This window comes from Myotis daubentonii, chromosome 1, assembly GCF_963259705.1.
Source record: "Myotis daubentonii chromosome 1, mMyoDau2.1, whole genome shotgun sequence".
Lineage (NCBI taxonomy): Eukaryota > Metazoa > Chordata > Mammalia > Chiroptera > Vespertilionidae > Myotis > Myotis daubentonii.
In genome coordinates this window covers 109,406,396-109,433,481 of record NC_081840.1, presented here as the reverse complement: position 1 = coordinate 109,433,481, position 27,086 = coordinate 109,406,396, and the positions used below count along the sequence as shown (strand labels likewise).

Here is a 27,086-nt window from a genome sequence, read left to right as displayed (position 1 = left end):
TCCCTGGTAGGGGGCATGCAGGAGGCAGCCAATCAATGATTTTCTCTCATCATTGATGTTTCTCTCTCTCTCTCCCTCTCCCTTCCTCTCTGGAAATCAATAAAAATGTATTTTAAAAAAATGAACATCAACCAAGTGGTATAGGGTCTCTGTACCTTGGGAATAATTTCCGGCTCTGGGGATCCTCACATCACTAGGGAGTTCTCATTGTTAGACTTAGGGCTTCTAGTAGTGAGTCTTGGCTGAGATATCACAACTTTGGTATCTGTGGCCTGCTGCCTTTGACCCCTTAACCCCCACTTAGAGTGTTGTATGGAAAGCCAGGCTAGCTATCTTTACAACATTACATAAAATGTACAAACACAGTGGCTGCCATGACGTGGACTGGGCCATTTAAAAATAAATGGCACCATGGACCTGGTGCTGACAAACCAACACTTGGCTTCCTCCAAGTGGGACACAAGTCCCACTACCACCCTGGAGCAACAGCGCACCAAATTGCAGCCAACACTACCAAGACCCCATGGCGCAAAATGCGGTCCACAGCCCAGCTCAGCCCGGAAACAGTGACTGTGGGCACCAGGTAATGACATCACATAGCAACGCCCAGCTTCCTCTCCCTAGCAACTAGCCTCCTTGCAGTTTCTTCAGCCCAGGAACCTGACTTGCTTTATAGCCGGGTGCAACATTTTACAATTTAACCAAATGTTTGTGATGCATTTTCCTGTGCCTCATCTCATTTGATCCTCACAGAAGTCCTGGAGTAGGTAGATAGGAGACCCGGTGGAATCCTATTTTCTTTTCATTAGTTGGAAAATGGAGATTTAGAAAGTTTAGAAACTTGACCTGACTGAAAACAAGAAAGAAATGGAGGATCTTGAAAATGACTTCAGGTTTTCTCACTGTGCAGAATATAGTTAAACACTGCTGCAGTTAAATATTTTACCCTTTGTTCTCCCTGTGTGATCTACAATAATAGTCTGCTTCATGTTGATATTTACTTCTGTGTTGCTGACAGTTACCTGAAAAAGAGAAGTTGGGGTGCTTGGACTGGAAAAAGTTTAGCTAAATCAGAAAGCAGGTCTAATTAAGCAAGTTTATATATATATATATATATATATATATATATATATATATATATGGCTAATTTGACTCATGCATGCATGATACATATAAATACATATAAAGCTCTCGCTAGTGCCAATTGCATGCGTGTGTTTCAGTCTGTCATTGTCAATTGTGAATTTGGTTGACACTTCTATTTTAGAGAAAGGGCGAATAGTGATATTAAAATATTTCTTCTAATTAATTTCCTTTCAATGTGCACAAAACCATGCACTGGGACACTAGTATACCATAAAGAACCTGCAGAAAAGTGGTACATCTCAGAGTGGTGACTTCTTTCGGAAGAACAGCTTGAGTGAGCAGGTTCTCAGGAAATTGGGCCTTTGTGTCCTCTTCCAAAATTCTTATGTATAAGTAATGCCTGCCCTCCTTCAACAAATGGAGATCGCTGAAACCGGTTTGGCTCAGTGGATAGAGCGTCGGTCTGCGGACTGAAAGGTCCCAGGTTCGATTCCGGTCAAGGGCATGTACCTGGGTTGCGGGCATATCCCCAGTGGGAGATGTGCAGGAGGCAGCTGATCGATGTTTCTCTCTCATCGATGTTTCTAACTCTCTATCTCTCTCCCTTCCTCTCTGTAAAAAATCAATAAAATATATTAAAAAAAACAAAAAACAAATGGAGATGATTCTTCCACCTGATTTCCTCTCATTTTGGAACCATAATTGGAAATAAAAACAACAACAAGCTCTCCCTATATAAGGGTGGCAGAGATACGGACCTGAGCAGTGTAAGCCAGGATAGCACAATTGCTAATGCTCTTCTTCCTCCTAAAGGATTGCCTTGTTTTCTAATGCTCTCTTCTTATTCCCTTCTGAATTCTGTGCTTTGTTCCCCTTTAGAATGGTGGTTTGGCTTGGAGTGATGATGCAGATGGAGGCCGAGGAAGAGAGATCTCTCGAGATTTTGCCAAGGTCTGTAATGTTTCCTTTGTGATAACAAAAGGGCAGTTCTGCAGTGGGTCGTTGTATCTGATCCCCAAAGAATAGGACAGGAGTGGCCTATGAGTCATATTTGTAGTCATTCAAATGGTTGTGTATCTCTGGTGTAAGGCTTCCTGCATAAGACGGATTTTTTTCATTGTGTTTTTTTGGGGGGGTCGGGGAACTTGGATTGCAGCTGTATGAACTGGACGGTGATCCGGAAAGGAAAGAATTCCTGGATGACCTCTTCATCTTTATGCAGAAGAGGGGTGAGTGTGCATTATTTCAATTCTGTTAATATTTATTGAGTGCCTACCGTGTGCAATTCACACTTTGGTTTAACTCCTCCCCATAGAGTGCCAGAGTCAGTTCAGGAAGACAAGGCATTTACTGCTGATTGGTTACGAACTTAGCTGAACAACTGACAACCAGATTGGAGAGGGCCTTGCAGAAAATGAAGGGACTGATCATTCAGACTTGATCCTGTCTTATTTTTGTCATTCTTCTGATTAACTGGTCTCTGGAGTTATTATGAATTTAAATATACTTTTTTCTTATCCTTATAGCTTCATCACATGTAAACTAGTACGTGAGGCTTCCTGATGATACATCTAGCCTTAGAGAGACTAAAAAGGGCCAGTGAGAGAATAGAGGCCCCTCAGGATTTGTTGGGAGGGTCGGAAATGATCTTTTTCTAACCCATTGTCTCATTGATTTTTGCATCCACTGGCTTGGTGGGGGGCATTCCTGCAGTTTAACTGTAGGTACATAGGCGTCTGCTTGATTACACCTTACACTTCTCTCCTCTCCTTTCACTCTCCCTCACCTACCCCCAATCATCTCACTATGGACCATGGCATGACTGAGTCTTGAGCCCAGTGACTCAACCTCCTGTCTTTATAGCCCTTCATAGCAATGGGTTCACCATCTGGGACAGCCCTCAGGAAGCATGGCCAGAACCCCAGCCTCTCTAGGAGAAGGTCCTCAGCAACCTTCTGTGTAGCTCCTCAGGACAAAGCCATGGGAGAAGGCTACTCCCACTAGCCTCTTCCCCATGATTATGCAACCCTTGATTTTTGTGTCAGCTCCTTCATTGAGATCTGGCAATGAAATGCTCCTCTTATCCAAGGGTGAGCTATAATGGCAGCCCCAGCTGCTAAATATTATAAGTGAACTCTCCCTCCTTCCATCTCCAATCACCCTCATCCCCCTGTCTTTTCTTCTCCTTCCCCTTTCTTTACCTTCCAAATCCGAATTGCCTTCTTAGTAGCATGCCTTTTACTTACTTTGTCATTTCTTTGTTCACAAAAGACAATCACAAGTTTGAGGTTTGGTGTGTGTCCCCCATCTCCATGCATATCAAAAATAGTCAAAGCAGCCCTCATAGTTTACTCCTCCAACTGTTGTCTGGAGCTGCCTGTGTCAGTGACAACCAAGAATATAATCCTAAAAGATAATGTGACTAGCAGCAATGAAACACCCTGGTTGCCCTGAGAGGGAGAAATCCACTTAATACTTTGATCTCCCCTTTCAATTGCTTTTTAATTATTTACAAGCCCCATAAGCCCAGCTGGTGCAAACCCAGGAGCTGATCTCATCTCAGGGGCTGCTATAGCAATATAGATTTTTAAAACTATATTTTTATTGACTTCAGAGAGTAAGGGAGAGGGAAAGGGAGATAGAAATATCAATGATGAGAGAGAATCATTGATTGGCTGCTCCCATACCCCCACCGGGGATTGAGCCAGCAACCCAGGCACATGTCCAACCACAAATAAAACCGTGACCTTCAGGTTCATAGATCAACGCTCAACCACTGGGCAACACCGGCTGAGCATAATATAGTTTTAATTGACGCTGTAGTTACCACTGCTTTATTTTCCACTTTATTGTTTTTCTCCCTTCCCAGAAGGTTTTTTTAAAATTGATTTTAGAAAAAGGAAGGGGAAGGAGAGAGAAACATCAATGTGAGAGAGAAACATCAGTGGGTTACCTCCATGCACACCCTGACCAGGGGGAAGGATTTTTGAAAGATAGTGGAAGTTATATCAGCCTAGCCAAGAATGAAAATTCTTAATTGCTTCTTTAGCACTGTATGTCCCCACTAGACTAGGATGTGTATGGAGGTAACCCACCGATGTTTCTCTCTCACATCCATGTGAGGACAGCCAGTTTGTCATTTCTTTGTGCCCCCACTGCTAGCTCAGGGCTAGACAGGGAGGTGCTCAGGCCATAATTGGAGGTCATCAATAGAGAGCAGCGAGTGCCAAGTCTCCTGCTACTCTGCAGCACTGGGGGCTGCCAGACTGCCATCTGGTATATTTCTGGATGAATCCAAAGTAGGTGTCAATTTATGGTTATTCAGGCCCTCAGTAAACCTTTTTCCTGTCTTCAGCACTTATGTTAAGTATTTCACTATTTGCTGGCATCACCAATAGAAGGGAACTGGTTAAGTCGGTTTTGCTATTTGTTAATTACTCTAATACAAGATTTCTCAGCCTTAGCATATAACTTGCGGTACTGGATAATCTTTCGTTGTGGGGGTACCCTCCCCCAGTTGTTGTAACCAAAAATGTCTCCAGATATTGTAAATTTCCCTGTGGGACAAAATTGCCACCCCCCACCCCCTTTCGCCTGATGAGACCAGATGGGAAAGTGGGTAAAGATCTAAAATTTCCCCTGCAGAGAAACTGTTATGGAAACCTTCTTACTTCCACTTCGGGCGGCAAGGTCTGTATCAAGCCATATTGCAAGTGCCCCTTCTGTGGCTGAATGCCAAAGGCAAGGGTGCTGGGCCCCCAATCCTGGTCTGGAGTGCAAGGCAGGCCTCAGAGAGGAACTGAGCTCCAGTGTATCAGGGTCATGGGAGTGGAGGCGGAAATACAGGGGTGTTCATGGCCCAGGCACAGCTGGAAGAATCCTTGTCTGTGGCCTGGATGTCATTTGTTACCAAACTGTGAAGAGCCATGTTTGTCCAAGAAGTTAGCACTCCTGTCTATGTACATAGTGGAGTTACCGAAGTTAAAACACGGGGGCGGTGGTGGGGGATGGACCAAAGCTGTGCCTTTAGTTCACTTGCTGTGGTGAGCAGTGTATAGTTGGGATGGAGTGGGGAGACTGAGGCAGGGGGTCAGTGTGGAGGTTGTTCCATTAAATTCAGTCATCTCCTTGGCAAACTCATGTCTGATCATCTTGTTAACGTAAAAAAAACCATTGAAACCTGTAAAGAATTTTTGTGAGTTTATTTGAGCCAAACTGTCGACATATGCCGGGAAGCAGAACCTCAACGAATTGAGATAGTGCTCCGGAGAATGGCAGGGTTACATCCGTATTTATACATGAAATTCATTGGTGACAGATTTAAGGAGGTGGGATTAAGCGAAGCAGGGCAGGGGGAACCTCTGTGATAGGATAAAAAGTAAAATGATGGACACATACTTAGGTGGGTGCAGGATCAATTAACATGATAATGAAGGAATTTGTAGTATCTGTCCTTGCACCCAGAACATTTGGTTGTGCTCCAGGGGCTCCAGAAAAAGGGAAGTTACAAGTTACCCAGACATTTCAAGGGTATGTTATCTTAGAGGCAAAAAGGCAAATGGGCTCAGTAAGGATCAAAGTTGATCTTGTCAGTGAAGATACTGGCCTAGGACATAACTGCCCACCATAACTGCTTTTAGTTGAAGTTTAATTTCAGACCATCCTTTGTGGTTATTTTAGGTCTCTGAGTCTGCTAGGCTGTCACGCAGGCCTTCCCTGAGCTTGTCAGGTCAGCGTGTGGCCCCTTTCGTCCACAGTCTGAATTAGAGTGGGCAGTTCAAGAGGGCTGGGAGCAGATTGAACTTTTACTGTGAAGCTTCCTGTCATTTGCTCTTCATACAATGGTGAAAACAAGGGCTCCTAGACATTTGTGATTTACTTGTCACTCCCGAATTGGAGTGTGTGAGGCAGTCAGGAGCCAGATCTTGTTAGCTGGGTCCCAGGAAAAGCCTTATAGACCTTGGCAGCAGATCATGCTCCAGAGCTAATGTGAAGGATAAGTGGTAGATTTCACAGGAGCCACTGAAAACTGCCTGAGTTTGAAAGGCCCGGTGATGCCCACCTAGGCTGTGAGTGAGGCTGGGCAGCTTTGACACATCAGGCTGCACCTCAGAGGAAGTGGACAGGGCTCCCTGGGAGTCAGCACTCAGCACACTTCCCCAAACAATTGCAGGCGATGAACCTGCTGTTCAGTAGGTGGTTGCCAGCTATAACTGCTGCTTTGTGCTGGCTCTTTTGCTTGTTAATGCATTTGGGTAAATTGACTATAACAGATGGGCCTGTCAGGCCTCTTGGTTTCTAGGCCAGACTTGGGTGACTTGCGCCCTGGTGACCCTCCCCCACCAACAGAGCAAACTGTCCTAGGAGGAGCCTGAGAAGAGGCCCAGGCTGGGCCCAGGTGGACTCACTATCTCCTGCCTGCCTCTGGAAAGGGCTCTACACTAAGTATAAAGTCAGGGCTATCATCCCACCCTGCCCCATGATCTTGAGCAAATCCTTCCCTTTCTGGGGCCATGATTTGTTGATCTATAAAATGAGAGGGTCCAGTTAGAGTTAATCTGGAAGTTTCTTCCAAGTTCTATGTTCTTTATTATGTGCCCATGGTTGTGTCTGTTGAGCTACCAACAGAGAAGATTCATGCTTAAAAACCAAAAAAAAACCTTTAAAAGCAATTTCTATTAAAGTAGTTATGTAAAAACTAGACCAAGGATCCCCAAGACCAAATGCTTCTCCCCTTTTCTTGCTGACTGTGTTTCCTCTTTTGCTGACTGAAGCCAAATTGAATTAAACAATTTGCCTTGCTTCTGTTCTCCCAAATGTTTCTCTAGAATGATTGCTTAGATTTCAGAACTCTAGTTATTCCTTTTTGCTCACCTTTTGTCATGTGCACATGCATGTGTACACAAGTTTCTCTGCCAAAAATAAAGTCAAACAGTTGTAGATAAAATTCTGTGGTTAATTGAACTCACTGTGTGTGGTTTCTGAGATGGCATTCCCTGGTAGATTTTCTAGGAGGAAATGCGGGTGGGGAGTGCTAATTTGGAAGTCTGATAAGCAAACATTTATAAACAATTCCACCCTTCCTTTATCAGTGAGGAAGAAAGGTTTGTTCTCTTATTCCCTAGGCAGTGAAACAGAAAGAAGTGTGGTCTCTGAAGAGGAGGAGGACAGTGGTTTTGCTGTTGTTTTTATTATTATCATCCCATGCCCTTTACAGAACCCTCTCAACCCATTATCTGACTTGCTACTCCCCACAGCTCCAGCTCTGGGGTAGAGAGACCAAAGGTTATCACTTAGCCAATAAAGAATTCCTCCCTCCCCCCTTAAGTAACTTACCTGAGGCCACAGAGCAGATTTAGCACTTGGTTTCCTAACTACCAGGCCTGTGCTCTTTCTTCTCAGCACTGCCTTTGTGAAACTGGGCCCTAGCACCAGCAGCTCCATCACTTCCTATTGGGGCAGTGGATAAGCCTTGTTTCTCCAGCCTTCCTACAGAGAATGCTGGTCTGTCTCCACAGGCCACTATCCGGTAGGATCTAATAACATCTAGCTGATTAACATAGGGTGGAACTCTTTGTGCAAGGCCTGTCTCTCAGGGAAGGGCAGATTCCCAGTGGCACAGAGGCTGCCATCTGTCAAGGCAAGATGGGTTAGCACAGGAGACAGAACCCCCAACCGCAAGGTCTTGCACACACGCAGAGCACCCACAAGCAGGATCCTCTCCAGACCCTGCCCCAGCTGGGTACAACAGGTAAGGAACCGCTTGGTTATGTAGAAAAGTTTTGTCAAGACCTCCATCCCTCCTCCACCAGTTCTGTTCAAGGCTGCAAACTGACCTTGGTTTTCTCAAAGGATTGTTGGATCTGTTTTTGATGTGTATATACAAAGAATTTACTGTGAGAAAAGGGCTTGATCTACCTCAAAGTGCAATTTGAGTGTTTTTCCTTCTGTTGTATATTTATCTATCCATCTTAGGCAAAGAAATGTTCATGACATATATTGCTTTGCCTTTTGGTGGAGGCAGGGTTTTTTTGTTTGTTTGTTTTTCATTCTTTGTATCTTGTGGTAAATGGTCTGTGCTGTGGATGCTCTATCCTGGTAGACTAAAATATGTTGTTTTTGTCAGATGAAATAGGCTTTGGAGCTTCATTTCCTAACTTTATCCCCAAATGAAAGTCTAAAATGAAAATCTTTAAAAAATATATTTTTATTGATTTCAGAGGGAAAGAGAGATAGAAACATCAATGATAAGAGAGAATCATTGATTAGCTGCCTCCGCACACCCACATTGGGGATCAAGCCCGCAACCCGGGCATGTGCCTTGACTGGGAATCAAACCGTGACCTGATTTATAGGTAGACATTCAACCACTGAGCCACGCTGGTCAGGCTAAAATGCAAATCTTTGTCATAGGATTAGCCCTTTGTCTGCGGCCTGATCTTTTTCTCTCCCCTGGTGATCCAAGTACTGTTGATATGCTGTTTATCTTTTTTCCACATTTATTTTTTTTTAATAAGAGAAAGTTAATTTAGAAAGTCACAGAGGTAGAAGTGAGCTATGAAAATGACAAAACCAGGAAGAAGCAGTGAGGGTCCCTGGCAGGGCTACACCCCAAGTCAGTGATGGCGAACCTATGACACGCGTGTCAGAGGTGACACGCGAACTCATTTTTTTGGTTGATTTTTCTTTGTTAAGTGGCATTTAAATATATAAAATAAATGTCAAAAATATAAGTCTTTGTTTTACTATGGTTGCAAATATCAAAAAATTTCTATATGTGACACGGCACCAGAGTTAAGTTAGGGTTTTTCAAAATGCTGACATGCCGAGCTCAAAAGGTTCGCCATCACTGCCCTAGGTCCTGAGCCCTCACCCCTGACCAGTAGGCAGGAAGGCAGCCATGTGACTGTCTGGGATCCTGCTCCCTGATTGCTTCATTGGAAAGTGCCCATTCTCTCCTGGGGAGGAAGTGTCCCTCCCTCCAGCACTCTCACCATCCCCATCTTTATCTCTAGAGCCAGAGGAGGCTGTTTTCTCTCTCTTCCCACCTCTTTCTCCCAGCTCTGTCTTCATAGTGTGAGTGGTAGGAAGGAGTGCCAAGTGCCAGGGGATAGTGTTTGGCTCATCTGCACAGGAAGTTCCTGATCATGGCTTTGGCCTGCTGGTGCAATGCCCACCAGCATTCCCACCACCAAGGGTTAAAGCCCAGGAGCCCCACAGCTTCCCTGCATCCAGGTCCTCATAAAAGCCTTTTCTACATAGCCCCTGGGCTGCCTCAGGCTCCCTGGCAGAAATCTGATAAGGGTCCTCTTTGTTGGGACTGTCAGTCTCCTTTATTGAGGAGGGAACTGGAGAACAGCAGCATTTCTTGAGGTTGGGATACTGATAAGGCCCTGGATTCCTGTCAGAGGGAGGGTGATTAATTACTCTGAATCCTGGCTCTTGCTTTGATACCAGTGACTGACAGTTCACAGGCTTCCTCATCAGATGCTCATGCCCCTTCTGAGAGGCTAGATGGGGCTGAGATCCAGCCTCCTGCGAGGCCAACACCGTGACCTGCAAGGAGCTCTTTGCATTGGCATTTGCTGCTTTCCTGGTTCTAGGCAGGATGCTCTTGTATTTGTCATGGGAAGAGGCCTGTCCCCTCTCAGGTGAAGAGCCTCCTTAGTTATAATCCAGCCAGAGAGCAGTACTGAGACAAAGAAATGAGCCCCTTCCCCTCAAGGCTGGGAAAGAAACATTGCTTGTGGCCTTGAACTTCACAGATGGTCCTAAGCCACCCAAAGCTCTGCACAGAAGATCTCAAACCCTCCATCTCAAGGTCACTTGGCAACATTATTTCATAATTCAGGCAACTCCTAAAATCAGGTCACCCTCCCTTTGGTAATAATCACAACTATCAATTTTTGTTTTTAAGTTTTTATTCATGGTCTCATAGGACTTTAGAGCTGAAAGTCATCTAATCCAAAATCGTCGTTTCACAGATGGAGAAAATGAGGCATGACTGTGTCACTCTCCCACCCCCACACCAGTATGATGTATTGTTCTCTTTTTTATTCAGGCAGGGTAAACTCAGCTAAAAGGCCTCTCCCTGTCTCTTGTTGTAGTTGAGTCTCCTTGGGACAAAGGAAATGGCTACCAGGTCCATTAGGGACAGAGCGGACTACAGAGACAGACTATCCTGAGTGTCTTGATTCTCTCTTAGTTATCAGGAGAATGAGGCCAGGGCAGGATTTGTGTCTGGATTATCTGGATAATGTGAGAAAACCAGACCTTCTCCGGAGCTTGTGCTTAGAGTAGGCTCAGCTTTGTTTCTCACAGTTCCAGGGTATCCACCTGCACTGGAAGCTACTTTTAGCTGTTTTGCAGAGGGCCCACCACAATGAAAAATGCACTCCTTTTCCTCATCCACTAATCTCTGGAGCCACACACGGGCCTGTGTGAGGAAACACAAGATGCTTGTACGCCCAGAGTAAGGCTGGGCCAGCGCAGATGGTACCCTCCACCAGGGCTCCAGTGCAGCCTAGCCTGTGATTTCTCTGCGAAGGTGCTGGGAAGAGGTCACTTTGGTTAGGTTTATGGCCTTGACTTCAAACGCCACTTTGCCCCTTCCTTGCCTTCTCAGGTCCTGTCTCTACCTTTTGTTTCCTTTGCCCCCAAACAGTTCTAAGCCGAATGCAGTCACACTCTATGTGACTATAAAAAGGTGAATTTTTAATGAAATTTCTACATCTATAACATTATTGTCTTTCAAAGAAGCCATCTCAGATGGCTAGACGTTTAGTGCAGTGACTATTCAGAGTAAATTTACAATTCCTCTCTGGGAGTTGGCCTTCAGAGGCAGTTGAGTGCATGGATAAGAGGCTGCTGCAGGCATCTCATTGGGAGCCAGTGAGGGCCTGGTCCAGTGTGGTGGCTGCAGGCTGGAAAGGAAGACACCTTTGCAAGGTACCTCAGCGGAAGAATCGGTGCTGCTTCCTAACAACCTAAAGGTTGGTGATAGAGGAGAGAAGAGGAGCCAGTGCTGCCTCTGAGCTTCCTGCCTAAAACCTCAAAGAATGATGTGTTGTTGGAAGAAGGAAATAATGGGAAAAGGGAACTAGCTTAGGGGATAAAGGTGAGCTCATTGCGAACACTCTGACTTGGAATGAGCAGGTCACACGTGAAGATGTCCTGGAAGCTTCTGGAAATATGAGTTTAGGGGGCCTATGTGAGGGGACCTGTGAGTGGTCTTCATTGAGTCTCCAGGCAATGCCATGGGGGGAGGGGGATGACCTCGCCAAGGCCTTCAGTGAGCTCAGGCAGACAGGCGTCGAGAGGAGATGGACCTTGGTCCTATGCTGCCAGGAGACTAGCTCTGCTGCATCCTCAGGCTCTTGTCTTATGACAGGAGTAAGGTTGACTGTCCAGAACAGCACAGAGAGAAAAGTTAACTAACATACAAGCTGTGTCTTAGGAACATACCAGCAATCCTTGAGAGTTTACCTATGAGATTTTGAATCTAATTCTATGACTTTGTCCTTGACCCTCCAAAGACTGCTTGGTCAAGACAAAGGCCTTCGAGGCCTCTCCCTCCCTCCCCACACTGAGAAAGAGGCCTGGTCTTGCCATAACAGTTCCACTTGTTCACGCTCACGCTGCTTGAGTTGGTGAGGCCAACATTCCAGGGCTGAGAAGAGAATGCCATTCCTTGAGGGATAAGAAGCAGGAGGAGCCGAAACAAACAGCCCTTCTCTAATCCGGCTGGCCCAACATCTACCAGGCAGTCAGTGAGGTTGGGACAGTGGGAGGGGCCAGAGGGGGAGCAGCCTGTACAGTACAAGGAATTTGCCATTAAAAGGCAACAAGTCTCATACCCTGCCCTGGACCGTGACCCTTCCCTTTGGAATTCTCCCCTCTGACCTCCAGATCATTAATCCTAAGGCTGCCAAATGACAGTCATCCATCACGCCTCCTGACTAGTGCCTGTGAAAGGCCCTTGGCTCCGCCCTCCCTGCATTCCGCCGCCTCATTAGTGGGCCTTCCTGCTCAGCGCCAGGTTTCCTAGTCACAGCTCCGGCTCCTCTTACTTCCCTTCAAGGCCAAGGGGTGCAAGCTGCCCCTCCCTTTCAAAGGCCAGAGAGGGGGTGGAGTGATTAGTGAAGAGAGAATTGTTGAGTGGCTTTTCACGGCCCTGGAAACTTGTGTTTCCTGCAGCTCCTTTGATATGGTGGGGACACAGCAGGAGAGGAAGGAGGAAGCAGTTATCCAGGGGGATGAACCAGGCAGGAGCTCCCCTGTCAAGAGGAGTGAGCTGCCACATCATTAAGGAAGAATCTGGACTCAGTCCTGCTAGGAAAATTAAAAAATCCAGTCCAACCCTCTTATTTGTAGATGGAAAACAGATCCAGAGAGGCTCCGTGTTTTACCCAAGGCCACACAGCCTGTGAGTAGGACCTGTCTTTCTGTTCATCCCAAGAGAAGTGGCAGCTAGTCTGATAGCTTCTAGGCTTTGGGAGTTTGAGTTAAATTATACTTCTAAGCAAATTCATGAACACATTTCCAACTGAACAAAAAGTGGGCATACACAGGTGTCTTTTTTTCTCTGCTTGAGGATGACGCAGCCCTCTGTTTCTCTCTTTGGACAATCACAGGGACCCCTATCAACCGAATCCCTATCATGGCCAAGCAGATCCTAGACCTGTATATGCTGTACAAGCTGGTGACAGAGAAGGGTGGCCTGGTGGAGATCATCAACAAGAAGATATGGAGGGAGATCACCAAAGGCCTGAACCTGCCCACATCCATCACCAGTGCCGCCTTCACCCTGAGGACCCAGTGAGTGGCCAGGGCCTTGGGGAAAGGAGACTGGGACTGGAGAAGGGAATGTGTCACCTTACAGGAGAGAAAGGAAGAAAATCCACTGTACAGTGAGCAGAATGTGTGGGATTCCTGAGACAGCCAGGAGCTTTCTGAGGTGAATCCCTCACTAGACCAAAGTAATGATGAGAGTCGTCATTTCCCGAGTGGCTGCATGCTGCTGCTGCAGCATTCTGTTGCCTTCACAACACTCTGGAAGTTGCTCTGTGACGAGCAACTGACATAGCAGTTAGGTAGTATGTCATGTCCTTGTTGAAAAGTTGGAAGGGTTTATCTATTGGAACTGTTCCAGCAGAAGGGGGATAGCGCCAAACCAGTATAGCAGGCCTTCTTTCAAGGTTCTTGGGTAGAGAATTGCCCCTGTCTGACCAGCCTGACTTGGGATGATTAGGAGATAAGGAGCAAGACAGTCATGTCATAGCACGGGCTTGGTTTCTACCAGGGCTCTAAAAAGGTGCCAAAATGACCATTGGTGGAATTGCCCTTTATTTCCCTTAGTGAATGATGCCTCCACTTTGAGCAGTGCCCAGAACTGAGTAGCAGATAGAGGGGCCTGGACCAGGGCGGTCAGCAGTCCCAGGCTTTCTCTTCCGCTGGGTGCTCCAGGTGGTGGTCCTCTGTCCTAGAGGCTACTCCCACAGACCACACAGCTCAGACGGGCAGTCTCTGGTGCATGTTTTGATTACCCTTGCTTGCTTGCTTCCTTCCAGGTACATGAAGTACCTCTATGCTTACGAGTGTGAGAAGAAAGCCTTGAGCTCCCCAGCTGAGCTCCAGGCAGCCATTGATGGCAACCGGCGGGAAGGCCGCCGGCCCAGCTACAGCTCTTCCCTCTTTGGCTACTCGCCCACTGCCACGGCTGCTGCCACCAGGGCCCCTGCCCTTCTCTCCACACCCAAGATCCGCTTCCCTGTCCTTGGGCTGGGCTCCAGCAGTGGTACCAGTGGCAGCAGCCCTCGGATACCCCCAGCAACTACTCTCAGGAAAGGTTTGCAGGGCTCTGAAGGAGGGGGAAGGAGGGAGGAATGGCACCAAGTTTCTGTGTGTAGGACCTGGGTGGGAGGGTGGATTGTGGGTCTGTCTAGCTCTGGTGCCTTTGCCAGGTGATGGAGTCCCGGTGACAACAGTACCTGTGCCAAATCGTCTGGCTGTGCCGGTGACCTTGACAGGCCAGCAGGCTAGCACCCGGATGGCCACGCTGGAGCAGCTGCGGGAACGGCTGGAGTCAGGAGAGCCCCCTGAGAAGAAGGCTTCCAGGCTGTCGGAGGAGGAGCAGCGCCTAGTGCAGCAGGCCTTCCAGCGCAACTTTGTCAGCATGGCCCGGCAGCTACCCGTGAAGATCCGGGCCACCGGCAGGGGTGAGTGTGGCTTGGACCCTTTCAGGGGCCCATCACATCCCATGGGACTGGAGTGGCGCTCCTCCAGATAGATCTCAGTTCACCAAGCCAAGGTCATTTTCTAGAGGAGCAGAAATTGCCTCAGGCAGTGCCCTATTCTTTAGCAATAAGAAGAAGCAGTGCTTTCTAGAGGAGGAACTAGAGAACTTCAGGGACAGTAGCTGTATCTCCCCCCTCTACCGCACCCCCCGCAGCCCCCCCCCCCCCCCGAGCCTTTTGATCTGTCTAAATGAAAGGGCTCAACCTTCACTCCAGGACCTTACCAGATGTAGGGATTGTAGGCAAGTGCAAGGCAGATCTGGGATAAAGTCAGCACCTCTGTTCCTGAGACTCTGAGGGGCCGAGATGCCTCCGGCCAAGCTGCCAGTGTCTCTCAGATCAAGTGGGAAGGAGGAAGCACAGTTTGGCAGCATAATTGACAACCTTTCCCTTCCTCTTTGCATTTTTCAGGTGCCCCACTTTCATATCCCCTGAACCACATACTCCATGTCCCTTGTTCCTCTCCCCACCCTTCTCTCCTCACACACATTTTCTTTGCCATTTATTGCCCTTGATGCTGTCTCAGAACAAACATGAAATAAGTGTGTGTGCGAAAGAAACCAGGTGTGGAGGGAGGGAGCTGTTCATATTCCCAGGCAGCCTGTCTCTCTCCCACCTTCCCATGGTTGAGGAGCAGAAGGAGGCTGGGGTGACAACCAGACAGCAGGGCTCTGCTGTTACCCATTCAAGGCCAGGTGCCCTGGTCCTGCACGTGCCAGAGGCTAACAGAACAGGCAACTTACCTGGAGGAATTCTTGGCCCTGTGTGTAGTGAGCGGGCAGAAGTGAGCTGGGCAGAGGCCTTCCACAAGCCCCCATTGCCCAGCTGAGATGAAACACCAAGTACTGGGTAGGTAGACCCTTTCCTTGAGGACCTCCCACCCCAGTGAAGGGGAAGGCGGTGGCAGCAAGGTGAGGCCTCAGGCAGAGACTGGATCTTCCCCAGCTGATGTATAGTGTGCTCAGGGACGTTTGCCACATTTCTTTGAAAGCACCAGCATACAGCTGTGAGCCAAGAGAAGCCTCCTTGCTGATGGTGATCCCTTTTTTCTTCAATCAGAGAGAGTTGGGGAGGTGAAGTGGCTCAATGGAGAAAGCAGCAACAGGACATTAGCAAGTCTGAGTCCTGCCAGACCTTCTGCGCAGGAGAAGGTTCTGTAGATGCTTTCTAACAGTGGGCCTCGGCCTGCTGTGCCCAGACGGGGGCATGGGAGCGCCACAGAAAGGACAACAGAAGTGCCAGAAGGCGTGACCAGGCCCTCTCTCCTTTGTCCTCAGCAGAAGACAGGTCAGAGGCCTCGGCGACAGCGCTGAATCTGACCTCGGGCAGCATCGGGAGCATTAACATGTCTGTGGATATCGACGGCACCACCTATGCAGGTGAGGCTCTCGGAGCTTGAGGGAGGCCCAGCGTGGTGGCCAGCACCAGCGCAGCTGCCCAGCGGGCCCCACTTGTCACCCTCCTGCTGCACACTTTGCCGGGGTGGCTTCCTTGTAGGTAATCTTGGGGCTCCATAGGTAAAGTGGTTCTTCTGGACTGGCAGAGGCTGAGGATTGCTAACATGATGACAGATCCCCCTCCACCTTTGACAGAACCATAGAAACCCTACACTGAACCTTTTTGGACCAGTGGTTGGCTTGCTAATTGAAAAAAAATCACTAAACCTCTGTCATTCCTTGCCTTTAAAATAGATCAGGAACAGACACAGGCAAAGGGATCTGAGTGTGCAGAATTGGCCTGTATATGTGTGTGATTTTTCCTATCACTTACAGTTTTCTCTCCCTTAGTCTAATTTGGCAGTAGTGGTTGATTGGTTAGTTGATTGGTTGGTTTAACCAGTCTTCCCAAGGCCGTCAACTTAGTTTTCATAGCAGCAAATCTCTTCCCACTCCTGTTTCGTTGGTTTTCGGTTGAGTTTGGGAATAAACCCAGCGACTTGTTAAGCACAGCTTGATGAGTTGGGGCTAAAAAGTTCAGACAATCTGGCCAGTGGCCTTCTGCCAGGAGCCTCAGCATTAGCCACCTGTTTTACAGAGGGCATGAGAGGTGCCCTTAACATCAAAAAGGGGGGTATTTCCTCAGGGCATGCTTTTGGTCCTTTGAATTCTCCTATGCTAGAGGGCAGGGCCCCCTCAGGGCACCACCCGGCAGGCCTAATGCTCTGGGTCTCTACTGGGCTACCTGCTGCGGGCATCAGGGTCGGGCCAGAAAGGGACAGAGTTCCTGGGAGCAGCCTGCAGAGAGGTAGCCATGCCAGGCTGTCTCCCCATCACCACGTACAGCATTTCAGAGGGCTCTGCCTGATATGGGGGGCCATCGAGGAGGCTGGGTGAGCCAGTGAGTAGGGCTGGGGTGCTCTTTGCCTTCTGGTGGTGCTTTGATGGTCTAGGACAGTGGTCGCCAACTGATGGTCCGCGGACCACTGGTGGTCCATGAGGTTCAAAAGGTTGGCAACCGCTAGTTTAAGGAAACATTTTGAGCATCGGGCGCCAACTGGTGGTCTGCAGACCACTGGTGGTCCATGAGGTCCGAAAGTTGGCGACCGCCGCTCTAGGAGGTTTGGGGTTGGGAGAGTGGATTCATGGAAAAAGCAGGGAAGGAGGATTTTGGGGCCTGATCTCCACATCCTTTTGTCCCCTTTTGGGAGAAAGGAGAAGATAAAGCTTTTCTCTCAAAATGGGGAGCACTCAGAAGAGAGTTGAAAGTTCCCCAAACCTCAACTGCCTCAGTTTCTGTTTCACCAGTGCCCTTTCTCAGTGAGTTTGCAGACACCCGGACCAGGAACCTGAAAGTCTTTCCTGAGAGCCCCTCATGCTCATCCTGGCCCCTCAGAGCTGAGCAGACTTCGCTACTCTGTGCTCTCTCCTCCGCTCCTGCTCTCCTCACTGCCAGTGCCTGGGTCAAGCCGCTCAGCTCTTGCAGACCTCCATCACCCATATTCCTCCCAAACCCACAGAACATTCTAAAATGTACATATCATGAGACCCCTCCCTTCTTAAAACTTTGAGGGGCCTCATTGACACCTACAGGGTAGGAACTGGCTTCCTTAAGGGTATACAGACCTCCACTACCTTGTTCTCCCATCTCTCTAGCCTCATCTGCCTCCAGACCACACGACGGCATGGCCTGCAGAATGTTTGCCACCTCTCTCTGCTCTTTGTTCTCTCAGAGCTCCTCTGCCTGGCACACCATTTCCCTTCTTCATTTGGCCACTTTTTCAAATAGTGCAGGCATAGCCTTCCCCTGGAGCCTTTCCTGACCAGTTTTCCCCTGCTCTCTGAAACCTTTTTGTTCCCACAGCACCCTGGGGACACTTTCCTTGGAGCATTTGTGACATTTCAGCAAAATTACTCTGCCCACCTGTGTCTTTGCCACCAGCCTATAAGCATCTGGAAGCTTAGGTTTAGGACTTATGTTAGCACCCGGCACGGTGTCCAGAGTGGGACCTGACCCAGTTAAATCAGTGGAATCAATGGAACCACCCTTCTCTCTTGGTCTGCTCACACTTGCTTCTCCTCCCCACCCCAGGTGTGCTGTTTGCCCAGAAGCCTGTGGTCCACCTCATCGCAGGGTCTGCTCCCCAGAGCATCAGCAGCAGCAGCAGCAGTTCTCACTGCTCACCAAGTCCTACCTCATCACGGGGCACCCCCAGTGCAGAGCCCTCCACCAGTTGGTCCCTCTGAGGGGCAGGGGCCAGCTTCCACTCCCCACTCTTCTGTCAAGAGTGCAGGAAGTTGATGCACAAAATTTACCTCATCTCACGGATCCCATGTCAAATACCAGATGTTGTGAGTTTGGATATGTCCACTTGTCCAGGCTCCATTCAGGTCCTGCTGTACTCGGGGGACAGGGAGAGGCTGGAGGGGCAGACAGAGCAGCGTTGTCCAATCAGAGATTGTCCTGGAGAAATGGGTGGGGTCTGTGGACAGCCAGCTTCCTGGGGATTCCCAGGCCACCTCCCATCCTGGGCACAGTGTATTGACAATCTGTAAACCGACACAAGGCTGGAGGCCCTCCATATCCTTTCTCCTTTAATTTATTTTCCTTCCCCTGCCTTTTGCCATGACCCCAGGGTCACTGGTCCCTTCCCCTGCTCAGTGCCCCAATCTTTAACTCTCATGTGGGTCTACTAGGAGCCAAGCGCATGCCTTCCTATCCCTACCTGCTGAGCATGAGATGGGGCTTTCCTTTCCTAACATATTGGTTCCTGGGGCAGGGGTCCCTCCAATTCAAGTCTTGAAGCAGTCCTCAGTTCCCAAGGCCCATTGGACATCTGCTAAGGAAGAGGCAGAGCCTTACAGGGCTGCCCAGGCAGGCCCTAGCACCCACTTCAAACTGACCCTTTTCTGACCCTCTTGGACTCTATGCTTCCCACTTGCCCTTGTTGGTCAGCTGTGCCAAGAAAAGCCCACTTGTCCCTTGGCCGGTCTTCTCTTGGGGCCATCTTAGCCCTAACACCCCCAAGCCTGCTAACATCAGGTTCATTGAAATACCTCAGATTTGTAATTGTTGATGTTTGATTCTTCAGGAAGTATTTGCATCTCTGAAGTCTTTTTATATGTGTTTTGCTGACGTGATTTTTTATTTAAAATTTTTTATTATTATAGCACCAAAGATATGAGAGCAGATCACCCCAAAGCCAAACAAATGATTTGGTACCCCAGCCCCTCTGGCCCTTCCTTGCAACCTTAGTGAGGAAGCGGGAGGCAGGCAGGAGAGATGACTCAGGGATCAGAGTGGCAGGGAGGAGGTGGAGTGGAAGCCTGGCTGGGTCCTGAAACCATACCAGTTCTGAAGATGGTCCTCCATCCATTTCCTGCCATAACAGGGCTAGTCCCAACACCTACCCCTACTTTCCAGTGGGGGTAGTGTATCTCCCCTTCATTTTACACTCCCACCTCAGGACAGGCAAGCCATGGCCCTTAGAAGATGAGAGAGCTTTATCTTCTCTTGAACCCTGGAGTGGAGCGGGCTTGCTCCTGTGTTTTAAGGAAGAGCTGGTTCTCACACAAGGCTCTCCTGGAAATGGATAAGCCCTGCGGTATGTCGTAGACAACACGCACTTGACGTTGCTGGGCTGTAGGAGCCCGTACTGGCTCAAGCCCACACCTGGCTAACATTCAGTCCTGTCTAGGAAAGGAAAGAGAATTCCAGAGCTTGAGCACAAAATGTGCTGCAGCTCTGCTGGACCTTGTCTTCTCTCCCCCATCCCCTGGCCCTCTACCAGGGCTGACCCTCTTACCAGGCAAGTGCGGGTGTGGGCAGAGAAGGGCATTTGGGACCTGGTGCCCGGGAGGAGCCCAGTTGGCTGGCACTGGGCCCACCTGAAGGTGTTACAGACATTTGCCAGTGTGTTTCTCAGGGGTTTGGTCACGAAGAATGGACTCTTCCCACCCAGAGGACACAGGGATAGCACACTGTCTTTCTGGTCATTGGATTCGATCCCTTAGGCAGCTGGCCTGGCCTCCCCTCTCAGTGAAACCCTTGCTGTCCTCAGGACAGCAGCAGGGTCTCAGCCTGAAAGCCTGGGAGTGGAGGCACCAGTAGGTGTCTCTAGGAACAGGGCCTGGGCCATGAGGAACCCTGAAGGCCCCACAGGCAGGCAGCCCGGGCAGCTCTGTCCCCTTGCCCTCCCCATCTTAGGTGTATTCTAGACAGAAAAACGTGATAGCACATGGGTAGCCCAGGCAGTGGATAAATACCTCAGACGTCTTCTTGCAGCAAGTGTCTGTATATGTTGTGATTATTTTCTATCTTACATGTTCTTGAATGTTTATATTTCAATAAACCTCTACCTCTTCACACAAGCGGGTGGGTGTTTTCAGTGACTCTTCCATGGACAGTACTAGGGGAGAGGCCAAAGCCTTCAGAATAAAAAGGGACTGAGGAAACTGCTCCTCCGATCCACTGACTTTTCCTGAGCCCTTACCCCTTCACTGCTCACCCATCCTTTCCCCTAAGCACTCACTCACCTGTCTTCTGTATCAGCAGGGACCTCTGGTGATGCCTGATCACCAAAACTGACCCCAGTGGTGTCACATCAGTGTCCTGGCAGGCACAGGCCTGGGGGGTAGCCTCCATTTAACAAGCCCCCCTGTTAAAACAATTTTTTTATTGATTGACTTTAGAAAGAAAGAAGAGAAGCGTTGATTTGTTGTTCCACTTATTTATGCATTCATTGTTTTTTTTCTTGTATGTTCCCTGACTCAAGGTTGAACCGCAACATTGGTGTGTCGGGCTGATGCTCTAACCAACTGAACTTCCCTTCCAGGACCTGGAAAGCTCTTTTGAGCTCCTGCTGAATAAGTGGTCCCCATGCATGTGGAGGTCACAATCTTATCTGGGAGGTATACACACTTATCTGGACAAAAACCAGTTCTTTTAAATACAGCATGACTGAGACAGTAGACTATTGAAGGGCCGATAGATGCTGGGGCAGCTCACTAGGGAGTCTCAGAGGTGGTGACGTTTAAGCTGGAAAAATAAGATTTGCCAACTGAAGACATGAGGAAGAAGTCTCAGCAGAGGAACTGATATATATGTATCTTTATGTATGTATGGAAATGTAGTGGCATCAAAAGACCGGGTATTGTGGCCTTGGCCAGTCCGGGGGTTGGTGGGTGGGGTGGAGGGGAAGTGGGAAGAAGTGTAGCTGGTACCAGAGAGTATCCCAAGCTAATGGATTTGTGCTCCATTCTCATAGCATGAGGGCACAGCCTGTGTTTTTTAGGAAACCCACTTTTCTAGAAGGTTGATCTGAAGCAGGGAGACATTCTGAGTGTGAATACCTGGAATACCCTCTGGAACTCAGGTCTAGACTGAGTGCTAAGTCCTTTTCTCTGCCATGATGCACATTTTTTAATAGAGCTCTTTTCCATGTTCCTTTAAAAAAATATGTTAATAATTTTTAGAGATTGAGGAAGAGAGAAATACATTGATGTGCTGCCACCTGCATGCCCCCTGCTGGGGATTGAGTCAGCAATTGGGGAATGTGCCCTGACCAGAAATCAAACCTGCAACCTCTTGGTGCATGGGTTGACGTTCAACCACTGGGCCATACCAGCCGGGCTACCATGATGTACATTTTATGGTCCCAACCTAGTTTTGGCAAAACCAAAAGAAATGAGCAGAGGTAAAGGATTGGGTAGGTTTGTAATTGCCCGCCTCCATCCCACTCCATGCACCTCATTTGTCTCAACCCTCTGGTTGCAAAGCAGGGATCCCTTTCTCTGCCATTTTGAAGTGCTAGAAAAGGAGGGTGACAATGGGACAGTCTTGAACATCTCACTGGTTTTCAAAAATCTTTTGGTGGCTCAGTGGTTGAGCATCAACCTATGAACCAGGAGGCATTGCTGAGAGAGAAGTGGCAGGTTAGTGAGAGAATAGGGAGAATAAGACACCAGGCCATGGCAACTCCATCCCATTTCAGTTCTCAAAAGAAAATACAGATTATCTTAAAGACTAAGAAAAGGAAAAATTTCTCAAACCAGACCCTCCCCAAAAGTTAATCAAAAGACATCATAAGGAGAAACCAAGATGGCGGCATAGGTAAACACCGGAAATTGCTGCCTCACACAACCACTTCAAAAATACAACTAAAAGACAAAACGGACATCATCCAGAACCACAGGAAGGCTGGCTGAGTGGAAATTCTGCAACTAGAAGGAAAGAGAAAAGCACACTGAGACTCAGAGGAGGTGTGGAAGTAAAGTGCAGAGATACGGAGGCGCACATGGAAAGGGCTGGCAACTGAGGACGCCGTTGTCTTTTTCAATCGGGAGGGAGTCACAAGCTCCCGGCTGCTCAGAACTCCAGTTCTGGGCAAGTCTCTGGGGACCCAGACTCAAACGGGGAGAAACTGGACTGTCTGGCATTAGGCGGAACTCAAGGGTGGCTTTCTCTCAGAGGTGCTTGCAGCGATTACCGCAGGACACTGAGACCCGGGGCCTCTTAGGGTAGGACTGAGGATCAGCCATAGCTGTTTGCTCCACCCTGTTGATTCCCTGAGACCCCGCCCCACCCAAGCTGTGTGCAGAGGCTTTTGCATTTGAATGGCTTGGCCCTTTACAATCTAAAATTACCTAACAAACTGCAGCTGGGTCAGAGAAACCCAGAATATCCAAAAGAAGGCCCAAGGCCCCACAGCAGCTTGCATTGCTTCACAGCTGGGCCTCATCTGGGCACCTCCAAACCCCAAACGAAGAAGAGGAATCTGCAGATCTCTCCATAGCTCCTGCTGGGTAGCCTCAGGCAGAGGCTAAATTAGTACCTCCTTAGAGATCCAAGTGCCAGTGTACCCAGTGGTCAGAGTGGGACCATCCAGATTACAACTCCTCAGATCCATAAGGAACACACTCAAGGGGCAGACTCAGTGAGCACCAAAGCCCCACTGAAACAAGTCTTGTCCCATAAAGGTGTCTCCAGCACAGTTCTCCTACTGTAGACACAGCTGATTCTCACAGCTAATTGGCCTGGAGGTCAATTCCTCCCAGTGATACCTACAACAATCGAGGCTCAACTACAACAAGACTGTGTACACAGCCCACAAAGGGGTGCACCAAGAGTGTCCACCTCAGGTAATTGGGGAGGCTGAGCCACTGGGCCTTACAGGACACCTAGCACAGAAAGCCACTCATTCAACACAGGGAAGCAGCCAAAATGTGGAGACAAAGACAGGTCACAAATGAAAGAAATGGAGGAAAGCAAACTACTGGATATAGAGTTCAAAACCACACTTATAAGGTTTTTCAAGAATTTTCTAGAAACGGCCGAAAAATTTAGTGAGACCCTTGATAAATCTAGTGAGACCCTTGATGATATGAAAAAGGACCAACTAGCTGAAACTGGTTTGGCTCAGTGGATAGAGCGTTGGCCTGCGGACTGGAAGGTCCCAGGTTCGATTCCAGTCAAGGGCATGTACCTGGGTTGCGGGCACATCCCCAGTGGGAGGTGTGCAGGAGGCAGCTGATCGATGTTTCTCTCTCATCGATGTTTCTAACTCTCTATCTCTCTCCCTTTCTCTCTGTAAAAAATCAATAAAATATATTTAAAAAAAGAAAAAGAAAAAGGACCAACTAGAAATTAAGCATACACTGACTGAAGTAAAGAATAATATACAGAGATCTAACAGCAGACTAGAGGATTGCAAGAATCAAGTCAAAGATTTGAAATAAGAGGAAGCAAAAAACACCCAACCGGAAAAGAAAAAATAATCCAAAAATATGAAGATAGTGTAAGGAGCCTCTGTAAGGAGCCTTCAAACGTACCAACATCCGAATTATGGGGGTGCCGGAAGAAGAGAGAGAGCGCAAAATATTGAAAACCTATTTGAAGAAATAATGACAGAAAACTTCCCCTACCTGGTGAAAGAAATAGACTTACAAGTTCAGGAAGCTCAGAGAACCCCAAACAAAAGGAATCCAAAGAGGACCACACCAAGACACATCATAATTAAAATGCCAAGAGCAAAAGACAAAGAGAGAATCTTAAAAGCAGCAAGAGAAAGACAGTTACCTACAAGAGAGCACCCATACGACTGTCAGCTGATTTCTCAACAGAAACTATGCTGCCCAGAAGGGAGTGGCAAGAAACATTCAAAGTGATGAACAGCAAGAACCTACAACCAAGATTACTCTACCTAGCAAAGCTATCATTTTGAATTGAAGGTCAGATAAAGAGCTTCATAGACAAGAAACAGCTAAAGGAGTTCATCACCACCAAACCAGTATTATATGAAACTAGAGGCCCGATGCACAAAAATTTGTGCACTCGGGGGGTCCCTCAGCCCGGCCTGTGCCCTCTTGCAGTCTGGGACCACTTGGGGGATGACCACCTGCTGGCTTAGGCCCGCTCCCCGGGGAAGATTGGGCCTAAGCTGGCCGTCAGACATTCCTCTGGCAGCCCGGCAGCGCTCGGGGGATGTCCACTTGCCAGTGGGGAGCAGGCCTAAGCTGCAGTTGAACATCCTTAGCGCTGCTGAGGAGGCGGGAGAGGCTCCCACCACCACCGCTGTACTGGCAGCCATCAGCCTGGCTTGTGGCTAAACAGAGCTCCCCCTGTGGGAGCGCCCTGACCACCAGGGGGCAGCTCCTGCATTGAGCATCTGCCCCCTGGTGGTCAGTGTGTGTCATAGTGACCAGTCATTCCCAGTCGTTCTGCTGTTAGGGTCAGTTTGCATATTACCCTTTCATTATATAGGAGTGCCTGGCCACCCTGGGTGAGGGGCTGATGGCTGTTTGCAGGCTGGCCACAGCCCCGTCAGGGTGGGGGTTCCCCCTGGGGTGCCTGGCCAACCTGGGTGAGGGGCTGAGGGTCATTTTCAGGCTGTCCAAGCCCCCCAGTGGGGACCCTCACCCCATGAGGGTGTGTCCAGCCTGGGTGAGTGGCTGATGGCTGTTTGCAGGCTGGCCACAGCCCCCAGCCACCCAAGCTCTCAGTGGAGGCTGGCTGGAAGCAGGTATCTGGGATTTGTTTATCTTCTATAATTGAAACTTTGTTGCAATGAGCGGAGGCCACAGCTGGCTCAGGGCAGGCTGGAAGCTTGGCTTCCATTATCACCTGGGCACCCAAGCCTTCTGCTTGCTCCAGCTCCATGGCTGCCGGCAGCCATCTTGGTTGCGTTAATTTGCATATTGTCTCTCTGATTGGCTGGTGGCGTGGCTTAGGTTGTAGCGAAGATATGGTCAATTAGCATCTTTGTCTTTTATTAGTGCAGATGCTGAAGGGCATTTTTTTTTCTTTTATTTTTTCAGGAGCTGGGAGGGAGGGAGAGTAGGAGGAAGGCAGGCAGGCAAGGAAGGAGGGAGGAGAAAGGGGAGGCGGGAGGGAGGGCCTGGTGCCTGGTGATGATGGGACCCAGAGATCAAAGGCATGTTTTTTAAAAAGAGGAAGAAGAAGAAAAAGGTAAAGATAAAAAATTATGAACAACAAAGTGACAACAAATACATATCAAGTGAATCTAAAAATCAAATGAATAAAATATCTGATGAACAGAATAAACTGGTGAATGTAATAGAATCAGGAGCATAGAAATAGAGTGGACTGACAATTCTTGGGTTAAGGGGGTGTCGGGGGGTGTGGGAAGAGATTGGATAAAGATCTTATATGCATGTATGCAGTACCTATGGATACAGACAGTGGGGTGGTGAGGGCCTGGGGTGGGATGGGAACCGGGTGGGGGAGCTATGGGGGGGGGGGAAGAGGGACACCTGTAATAATCTGAACAATAAAGATTAAAAAAGAGTTTGGAACTCAAAAGCTTTTCATTCATAGGTGAGATGCCTTGCCATCTACTGGTCTGGTCCCCTCCCAGGGCCACCTATATATGGTACATGGGCAAGGCAGCCTCAGTTGCATCTAGACTCTGCTCTTGGTCCTTGGTAGAGACAACCTGATCCTGACTCACTGATTCCATCAAGCCAAGCACCCCCCCCCCCCCCCACACACACACACACACACCTCTCAGGTTCAGCTCTACCTTTATCTCTTCAGGTGGCCTCAGTATCAACTCCTCTGGTTCCTGGTCACAGGCCCAGTCAGAGGGCCTGGTCCACAAAGCAAAGACAGACCCCTCCTCCAACCCCACCCCCAGCTTGATCTGGGTTGGGGGACAGCCAGGATCACCCAAACCAGCTCTCACTTTCTGTGGGAGGGCAGCAGCTTGGCCCCTGCCTGTCCCTGAGTTCTCCCCTCTGCCTCTGGTGGGGGCCAGGCAGAGGACTCCTCTTTGGGCCTTGGCCACTCCTGGGGACTGTCCCATTCTGAGCATCATTAGTCCAACCAAGGCCAGTGGGCTACTCAGCTGGGACCGTGGCACAGTTCTAAAGGGCTGAAGAGAGTGTGGCCTATGGACAGTGACCCGCTAGGTAAACTGACTAGGGTGATAGGATCACTGAGGGTTAGAACCGCTGAGTCCTGCCAGTACTGCTCCCAGTATATAGCCAGGACCAGAGCCCGGAAATAGCCACAGGCCACAACCCCATCTACATCATCTTGGAAACCCTGCTGCCTGATGCCCAGGAAGGATTCCACAGTTGCCTCCCTCACAGAATCTTGGGTCTGAGTAGAGCATGGCTTGCCTCCCTCACTTGATGTGGAGGAGGTGCCTGAGGCTCAATGAGCGGCACCCCCATACTCACTGTGTCCCTCTGACACTCTAGCCCAGGGGTGGGCAAACTTTTTGACTCGAGGGCCACAATGGGTTCTTAAACTGGACCGGAGGGCCGGAACAAAAGCATGGATGGAATGTTTGTGTGAACTAATATAAATTCAAAGTAAACATCATTACATAAAAGGGTACGGTCTTTTCTTATTTATTTTAGTTTTATTCATTTCAAACGGGCCGGATTCGGCCCTCGGGCCGTAGTTTGCCCACGGCTGCTCTAGCCTCTCTGTAGCTGTGTCAGGGTCCTGAGATTAAATGAGGGGGAAACGAGATCCCAAGACACACTCAATGCACCCATCAGGAAGGTAATCAAACTGGGAGCTGTTATGGGTTGAACTGTGTTCCCCACAAAAAAAAAGATTTGCGTCCTAACCCCTAGTATCTTAGAATGTCACCTTATTTGGAGATGGGGTCTTCACAGAGGTGATCAAGTTAAAATGAGAGAATTAGAGTGACCCCTAATCCATTATAACTGGTGTCCTTATGAAAAGGGGAAATTTGGCCACAAAAAACATGCACACAGGGGGTGCACCTTGTTGGTT

At 48.7% G+C, this 27,086-nt stretch overlaps 1 protein-coding gene across 4 annotated transcripts in view; it reads left to right on the top strand.

Annotated features, from left to right (window-relative positions):
* Positions 1–22,709, top strand: part of ARID3B (AT-rich interaction domain 3B) — a 75,597-nt gene extending 52,888 nt beyond the window's left edge. The window contains exons 3-9 of one of the 4 annotated variants that reach the window (XM_059657148.1): positions 1,966–2,037; positions 2,243–2,315; positions 12,720–12,903; positions 13,656–13,933; positions 14,049–14,303; positions 15,662–15,760; positions 20,653–22,709. In XM_059657148.1, the coding sequence (XP_059513131.1) occupies positions 1,966–2,037; positions 2,243–2,315; positions 12,720–12,903; positions 13,656–13,933; positions 14,049–14,303; positions 15,662–15,760; positions 20,653–20,672 (981 nt within the window). In that variant the 3' untranslated portion in view covers positions 20,673–22,709. Of the gene's footprint in view, positions 1–1,965; positions 2,038–2,242; positions 2,316–12,719; positions 12,904–13,655; positions 13,934–14,048; positions 14,304–15,661; positions 15,761–17,909; positions 20,189–20,592 lie in introns of those variants that run through there. The other 3 variants (XM_059657158.1, XM_059657138.1, XM_059657130.1) reach the window with 3 other exon arrangements.
* The last annotated feature ends 4,377 nt before the right edge of the window (positions 22,710–27,086 follow it).